Here is an 8,872-nt window from a genome sequence, read left to right as displayed (position 1 = left end):
GTGATCTTAGCTTCATTGTAAAATTTGAAGAAGGTACTAACCAGTATCTGAGAGGATAATGTTTATGTGTTTGACATGGAATCACCTAGCAGTACTTACACCAACATCTGTTTCTACTCTAAGGCTACTGCTGATCAAAATTGGCTATGGCATAAAAGGTTGTCTCATCTCGACTTCAAGACCATCAACAATATTTCTAGCAAATATCTAGTCATTAGACTTGCTAAGATGTCATATGTCAAAGAGAAGTTGTGTGTTGCTTGTGAAAAAGGCAAGCAAACCAAATCAAGGTTCAACTCCAAGATGTGCTCTTCTATTTCTGCTCCTTTGCACATGCTTCACATAGATCTCTATGGTCCTGTGAGCGTTCAAAGTCTGAATGGAAAACATTATTCTCTTGTTGTTGTAGATGAGTACTCAAGATATACTTGGGTCTTCTTTCTACAACACAAGAGTGATGCATTATGAAGAATTATCAACTTTGTGAAGCGAACGAAAGTCTCGAATGATCAACTTGTCATATCAATTCGAAGTGACAATGTCACTAAATTTTAAAACAGTGTTCTTAAAATCTTCTTTAATGACAAAGGTATTTCTCAAAGTTTCACAACAGTTCGGACTCCACAACAAAATGGAGTTGTTGAAAGGAGAAATCATACATTATGTGAAGCTGCATGTGATAACTCTCATTTTTTAGAGTTAATTTTTGCATCTATTAAATAACCAATTTCCTTGTTTTTGCCCGATATTTCTAAAAGTTTAAAAAGATGATGAAACACAAAGAAAGAAATTTTATTTCGAAAACCTGCATTTTCTGACAACTACCCAATGTGTCACCACTGTGGGATGTTCACAAATTTTGTCAGATTTCTACTTTTTGGAGGATGTATAGCTTGCAGAGCTTGCCCAGAGATTTCCTCCAACTGTAGTTGGCTGTAAAATTGTACCTTTGTATTATTTTAAGTTGTTTTTTGGTTTTTGCCCCAAGGTTTATTTGTACTTTATTTCCTTTGGATAAAGTGTGAATCCCAATTATCATACAAATCAGATAAATCTTCTAATACAATTGAGAGAAGAGAGAGATTTTCACCAAACATTGAAATGATATTTCTTGAGAGAATATTACAAGTGATTAACAATAACTAACTACAATTAAGCTACTAAAAATCTATTTATACTAAGAAAGTAGTAAAGCTAACTATTACAAAATTGAGAGAACTTGAATACAACATATTAGCACAATCTTGAACCCAACATAAAGGCTTCATCCTTATCCATTCCCCCTATAGAAAGAGACTTTGGAGCTCATTTGAAGATCATCCTTTTATCATCCCTTTAATCATCCTTAAAAGTATTTTACTAGCTGAAGGTCTTCTTTTCTTCTCTTAGTTTTAGCTTAGCATTTTATTTTCTTGTATTGAAGTTGTAATTTTTGGCCGACAGTCTCACCACTGTGGGAACATAGTTTACTTTTATATTAATGAAAGTTACATTTTAGTCTTATTTACCGTCTTGCATTTTATTATGTCTATTATGAGCTAATTTACTCGTATGGGTGTGGGTGTGAGTTTAATTTAGGATTTTTACACAATATTTGGGTGTTTTTACTCTTTACCACTTTGTAAACTTGGTCACTTAAGACGGGACTTAAACTCGACGCAGATAAGCCGATTACTTTGAAGTGTTAATATTAGATCTTAGACCCAGAGATGGGCGGATCCAAAATACGGCTTAAGTGATGCACAAAGAACTCGTAAGAGTCTTTGATAATTACATAGAGATGCAAATTTTGTGTGTATTTAGCTAAGGGTTAAGCGATGGTTATTCTTATCACAAAGAGATTTGGGTATGAATTTTATTTCTTCTTCTATTTAGCTAAATCGGCAAGTTTCGAATTGGTGAGCGTAGGAACTTTGTGGAATTTTATGGGGACCGTTTGTAAAATTTCACTTTCGAGAGATTGAAATTTTTATAAACAACTCATAAGTTTCTAACCATTTTATTGTTGATTTTATCTTAAGAAACACTTACACCCATGCCCATTCTGTAGTCTATAAGTTCATTTCGCTATTTTAGTCTTTTAAAGTTTTTTATAAACATAAATCCATCTTTTATTCATAAACCCAAACACGAGCAAGAAGTTCATGAAAGTCTCCAAATCTCTATAGTCCAGTCCCTGTGGAAAAGATCTCTGTATTTTACCACTTTATTACTTGCAAGCGATCATAGTGTCGGCGTGCACTTGCACCGCCACAATGGGGACTTTGTGCCCACTGTGTGAACACGAATGATCCCTAGCCTGTCAAGTTTTTGGTGCCGCTGCCGGGGATTGGTGCGATTTTTATCTTGAGATACTGATTTCATTAGAGCCTTGATCATTTGTTTCAATTGCAGTTTCCGTGTTGTATGCCATGGCTACAACAAGGTGAACTTTTACCTCTCGATCTTGAATTACAAAAGAACCATTAGAAGAGGTAGAAATAATCGGCAAACTCCTAATTTAAATCGTACCATGGGGAATGCTTTACCTCATCGGGAGGCCACGGTTAAAGTTGTCGATGATAAAAGTAGAGGCATACAGAACTACGCAACTCCCGAATTTGGTCAGTTGGCCGCGGGAATAGGTAGGCCTGAAATGACAGCAACAACTTTTGAACCACAACCGGGAATGTTTCAAATGATTTCCACAATGGGTCAGTTTGGGGGATTATCATCGAAAGATCCGCATTATCATTTAAAAATCTTTTATAGAAATGACAGATCATTTTAAAATTCCCGGAGTCACACAAGAAGCCTTACGCTTGACACTTTTCCTTTAAAGGATAGAAGTAGAGCATGGCTAAATTCTCAACCTCCAAACTCAATCCTAACTTGGAATGGTTTGGCGGAAAAATTTCTAAAAAAAAAACTTTCCTCCAACAAGGAATTTAAAAATTAGAAATGAAATTATGACGTTTCGCCAAGAAGAAGATGAAGCGGTTTCAGATGCATGGGCGAGATTCAAGGACCTTCTACGGAAATGTCCTCACCACGAAATCCCTCATTGGAGACAATTGGAGACAATTGGAGACAATTTACAATGGACTTTCCAGTTCCCCTACAATTATTCTTGACGCAATGGCCGGTGGAGCATTTAGAGCTAAGACTTATAACGAGGGGTATGACATTTTGGAACGAATTTCTAATAATAATACTGAATGGTCAAATCTTCGTGCTGTTGTTTCTAAATCTGCATCAGGCATCCATGAACTTGATGCCATCTCTTCTTTAAATGCACAAATTGTAGCTTTAACTAATTTGGTTAAAAACAATTTAAACTTAAATGGACAAAAAAATCAAGCTCAATCCATAATGTCCAATCAATCTATGACTGAATCTTGTGTCTTTTGCAGTGAGGGCCATTCTTATGAATATTGCCTCGGAAATCCCGTCTCGGTGAATTATGTTGGGAGTCATGCTAAAAATAGCCCATTTTCTCCCACATATAACCCAAATTGGAGGAATCACCCCAATTATTCTTGGGCCGAGAAATCCTGGACTTCAACCCCCGAGGTAACCTAAGTCCAAAATCGGCTACAAAATCCCCTTGGATATGGGCAAGGTGTTCCTCACAACTATCAAAATGGGCAACCCTCACAATCCCACGTGCCTAGGCAAAATGCATCGGACGATAATGGTTCACTAAAATCATTACTTAAAGGTTTTATAAATCAAACCAATGCAATGTTAAGAAGTTTCGAAACCCAACTCGGCCAATTTTCCATACACCTTTAGAAACTTTGTCTAGTGACATGGAAACCCCTAAGGGTAAAGAACATATCAAAGCCGTAACCGTGTTGAGTGAGGATAATTCGAGAGTCAATAATCACACAAATGAAAACGCTGAAAAATTGACCCATCAAAACGAGGTTTCACATGCTTTTGATATGCCAAATTTTCCAATTTTGAGTCCTCTCAATGGAGAAACTCAAAATTCATTTTTTGTCCAGAAAACAGTCCCTGCATTTACTTCCATCACTACACAGCTCTCAGCTCAAACTTCCCATAGTGGGAAGATTGTGCCCACTGTCCAACCAAAAAAATCCATTCAACCAACTCCATATTTGCATAATTTACCTTTTCCAGAAAGAATGAAAACCAAAAATGTGGACGAGCAATTTAAGAAGTTTTTGGACATCTTTAAGCAACTCCATATTAACATACTTTTGGTAGAAGCTCTTGAGCAAATGCCAAGCTATGTTAAATTTTTGATAGACATTCTGAATAAAAAGAGAAGGTTGAATGAATTTAAAACGGTTGCTTTGACCAAAGAATGTAGTGCACTTCTTACATGTAAAATTCTTCCAAAGTTAAAAGACCCGGGAAGTTTTACCATCCCATGTTCTATAGGAGGAAAAGAAGCAGGTCATGCCCTATGTGATTTGGGGGTAAGCATTAATCTTATGCCATTGTTAGTTTTTAACAAACTAGGAATAGGAGAAGTCCGTCCGACTACCGTGAATTTACAATTGGCGGATAGGTCCATTGCTTATCCTAAGATTAAAATAGAGGATATTTTGGTCCAAGTCGATAAATTTATTTTTTCGGCCGATTTTGAAGTTTTGGATTATGAAGCTGACAAGAATGTCCTGATCATTTTAGGTCGACCTTTTCTTACAACTGAGAGAACATTAATCGATGTGCAAAAAGGGGAGTTAACCATGAGAGTAAGTGATCAGGAAGTGAAATTCAATGTATTTAGTTCCCTTAAATTTCATGGAAAGGTAGGTGATTGTTCAGTCATCTCTGCTTTAGGTGAAGATCTAGAGATAAATTTGATTGACACTCCCTACAAAAGTGATATTGGGGAAAATTTTGAGAACATAATGGAAGAAAATGTTGAGTTGGAAGATTTAGAAGATCTAGCGGCATTTGAACAACTTGACTTTAAGGACATAATTGTCCAAGCACCATCCATAGAGCAAGCCCTGGAGTTAGAATTAAAGTCACTCCTCAGTCACCTTAAGTATGTTTATCTTATGGAGAAGGAAAAATTACCCGTAATTATTTCTTCAAAGTTAAGTAATGAACAAGAATTAAGGTTGATAGAGGTGTTGAAAGCTCACAAAAGAGCCATAGGCTGGACCATTGCCGACATTAGAGGTATTAGTCCGTCTTTTTGCCAACATAAGATAATTTTGGAAGAAAATAGTGTTGGAAAGGTGCAACCACAAAGGAGATTAAATCCCATCATGAAAGTGGGGTCGTTAAGAAATTTTTTTTGAAGTGGTTAGTTGTGGGTATTATATACATCATTTCTAGTAATGGTTGGCGAGTCCGGTAAATGTGTACGAAAGAAAGGTGGAACCACGGTGTGATAACCGGGTTCTGGTTATTACCTAAGGTATTTATTATGTGAATTAATTGTTTATATGGATACATGCTTACGTGAATTTAATATGTGAGTATGTGCATTTTATGCATAGGGATATATGCATAATATGATAAATAGTTATATGTATATATATGTATGTGTTAGGACTGAGAAATCAGTATTAATTATATTCGTCTTGAAAGATTAATTTTAGTCTATAATTGTAAAGTCAGCRTGTTTGACTTTCTTAGACTAGTTTGACTTTGACTTTGTATTAATATGTTGACCATATAAATAGGTGGTAATCTTTGTAATTAGTGTGAGGGGAGCTTAATTGTAATAATCCATTCATAATAGAGGTTTGACTGAGCTTTACATGCATTGACTTTTCCTCTCAAGGATCTTGATGTTCTTACATGAAATATATGAATCTGTCATGATTGATATGAAGAAATGAAGAATTGATCAGTGAATTTGGACACACAGTATGTGTGTTATGTGTATATATATATATATATATATATATATATATATATATAATGGGTATGTTCATGTGTGTGTGCATGCATGGGTAAAATTTGTGCATGCATATAGGGTAGCCGACTTTCCATGTAAGGAAAGTATAAATATAAGGATTGGGTTATGAGGCAAGTTTTCTTGCCTCAATTGGAAAAGGAGAGTTTTGAGAAGTGCTGTCTGGATAATCAAGAGTTGGATTCAAATTACTTTTCATCTTCTTCAAATCTAAGTTCTTACTTCAAGGTGAGTGATTTCTAAACCTTTTTGCATAAAATTTGTTACTGGTTTTACTTGAATGTTGTTTATTATTGGAAAGAAATCAGTATTTTAATTAATAATCTTTATTCGGACAAGGGGTGACCAAATTAAGTCTAAACCGGACAAGGCTTGTCCGGATTACTCTTAAACAGGATAAGAGGTGACCGACTTAATTATAAATCGCTCAAGAGTCATGCGATTTAGGGAGTTAGTGAGATTTTGAATTATATAAACTGGAAAAAGGTTTTGAACAGAGAAGTATGAATACGATTAAGCATGGTGCGATTTAGTCTTAAATCGCCTAAGGGTTGTGCGGATTAGTTATAAACCGATCACATATTGAGCGGTTTAGTTTTAAATCAATCATGTGTTGTCCGGATTGCCTTAAACCGGACATGAATCATGCGATTTAGTCTTAACTCGACCAAGTCTTGTCCGAATTAGTATATCGGACAAGAAGAGATAGAGTTGTCCATATTGTATATCCGGATAACTTATCCGGGTGACTTATATTTTCAAATGTTGATTAATTTTAGACATTTTATATAATTAAAATATCTATTATTGAGTTTGAGTATGGATTTATCAAAGGGGTATTTTATAACTTTTTTAATAAAAGATGTGTTCCTACCAAGCATAGTGACGTAAGTCTGTTTTGGTATGGAACTGGATTTTTGAAAATGTTTCTACCAAGCGTGGTGACGTAAGTCTGTTTTGGTATGAAACTATATTTTGGGAAACATTCCTAGCAAGCGTGGTGACGTAAGTCTGTTTTGGTATGGAATTGGATTTTATACATTGTTTCTACCAAGCGTGGTGACGTAAGTTTGTTTTGGTACGAAACTTATTTTAAGAGGTAATTCCCCCAGACATGGTGACTTTTGTCTATTCTGGCTTGGAACTGGGAATGAGTACTTTCATGCGTGGTGACTTTTGTCTGTTATGATAAGTAGCTCTGTTTTGATGGAGGAATAAGGGTGGCATATCAAGAAGAGGTGTACTTGGAATAAGGGTGGCATTGTCATATGCAGATATTATTTTTAACTCTTATTATTATCACTAATTGAATTTAATAACCTTGATTCATCATTTCTTTGTGACCTGATGAATTAAAGATATTATTCCTAATTAGAAATAATAATTTAGATGTTATTGAGAAGGGGAAAATGGTTTGTCATAAAAGAGCAAGTATTGCCTTAAATCTTTCTGTTAATAATTACAAAGGAATGATCTGATGATTCAAAGAAGTTTTGGTTATAATATTTATTGGGAACGTCAAATCTTTAAGCAGATGTATTTATTTATAAGAACCGAGGATCTTGGATTTATCCTATTATACATGTCATTGAGAACTACTTTACTTGAATGTATTGCAAATATTCCTGAACAAAATTATTATACTATATTTTCGTATTTATCACCCTGCATTTGCAAAGAAGGGATTCACTCACTAGACCCTTATAATCTAACCCTCATTTTATTGTCTTTAAAATATGCGGTGCAGGAATGGCGGGGTCCATGGATAATAAGGGGAAAGGGAAAATATGATTATTTTCCTAATCTGATATCTGCTTTTGAGGATCTGCTTGAGATTGCTTATTTTTGAAGATACATGTTTTATTACATGTGATAGTACAGGATTTTATTTTGGAATTTTTCATATGTAGATTTTGTACATATTAGAATCTTTGTACTAGTGGGACCTTGCGATGTAAACTATATTTCCATGTAATGAAATATGTGTTATATGCAAATGTGGTTTTGGGGGTGTTACAGATGTGGTATCAGAGCCTTAGTTTAAGAGATTTAGGTATTCGAAGCATGATACCTAGACTTAAACTGTCATTTGCATGTTAAGGGTCCCAGACATTGTTAGTGTCACTGGGAATAAAATATAATGGGTTAAAGAGGGCAATATGTAAGGTGAATTCAAATTACAAATGGCCAATGTAATTATGAATTTACAGGTACATACCTATACTCGGACACCATATTTGTTGGGACTTCTGCCTCATCGTTCCCTCGAGTCGGTCAAATCCGCGATTCTTAAACCCAACGCTCCTATAGCAATGCAGGAGCATCCCACATCGGTGAGGCTAGGGGGATTCCTCTTCCTTATAAGGAAGGGGGGATCTTACTCCTACCAGTGACGCGTTTTAAAGCTGTGAGGGGTTGTTGCCGGTAGGGGCAGCCCAAAGCAGATAATATCATGTGGGCGGTTCCCTAGTATCGGTCCAACAATTGGTATCAAAGCTAGGGTGGGGAATGTTGGACTTCCGCCTCATCGTTCCCTCGAGCTGGTCAAATCGGCGATTCTTAAACCCAACACTCCTGTAGTAATGCAAGAGCATCCCACATCGGTGAGGCTAGGGGGATTCGTCTTCCTTATAAGGAAGGGGGGATCTTACTCCTRCCAGTGACGCGTTTTAAAGCCGTGAGGGGTTATTGCCGGGAGGTGCAGCCCAAAGCGGACAATATCATGTGAGCGGTTCCCTAGTATCGGTCCAACAATATTATATTTGGGAATTTGAATACGTGATATTTAATACTAAAATATCTGCAGATGTCTAGTCGATCATGAAGATAAGAGAGAACCGCTCGCCCTGCATCTGAAGAAAGGGAGGAATCTCCCGTTAATCCACCAACCTACACTTCGAGGAGTAGAGGACATGTGTTGATCCCAGATCTCTCAATAACACTAATAATCGAGTTAATAATAACCAAATTATAGTGTTTTGATGA

The 8,872-nt window shown here is 36.0% G+C and overlaps 1 protein-coding gene and 1 non-coding gene across 2 annotated transcripts; one reads left to right on the top strand and one right to left on the bottom strand.

Annotated features, from left to right (window-relative positions):
• Window positions 1-2,930: 2,930 nt before the first annotated feature.
• On the bottom strand, window positions 2,931-3,037 carry LOC112504411. The gene has a single exon (XR_003068187.1). It is a non-coding gene; the product is annotated as a small nucleolar RNA R71 (small nucleolar RNA).
• Window positions 3,038-3,791: 754 nt separating this feature from the next.
• Window positions 3,792-5,142, top strand: LOC112504410 (the record flags this gene model as incomplete). The annotated part of the gene is made up of 1 exon (XM_025108353.1): window positions 3,792-5,142. A coding segment is annotated over exon 1 (1,351 nt), but the record flags the coding sequence as incomplete, so codon positions are not given.
• Window positions 5,143-8,872: the final 3,730 nt, after the last annotated feature.

This window comes from Cynara cardunculus, unplaced genomic scaffold, assembly GCF_001531365.2.
Source record: "Cynara cardunculus var. scolymus isolate 2C unplaced genomic scaffold, CcrdV1 Un_Scaffold_5508, whole genome shotgun sequence".
Taxonomy (NCBI): Eukaryota; Viridiplantae; Streptophyta; class Magnoliopsida; order Asterales; family Asteraceae; genus Cynara; species Cynara cardunculus.
Note: the sequence above shows the minus strand (reverse complement) of the source record. Positions and strands in the feature narration are given on the sequence as shown.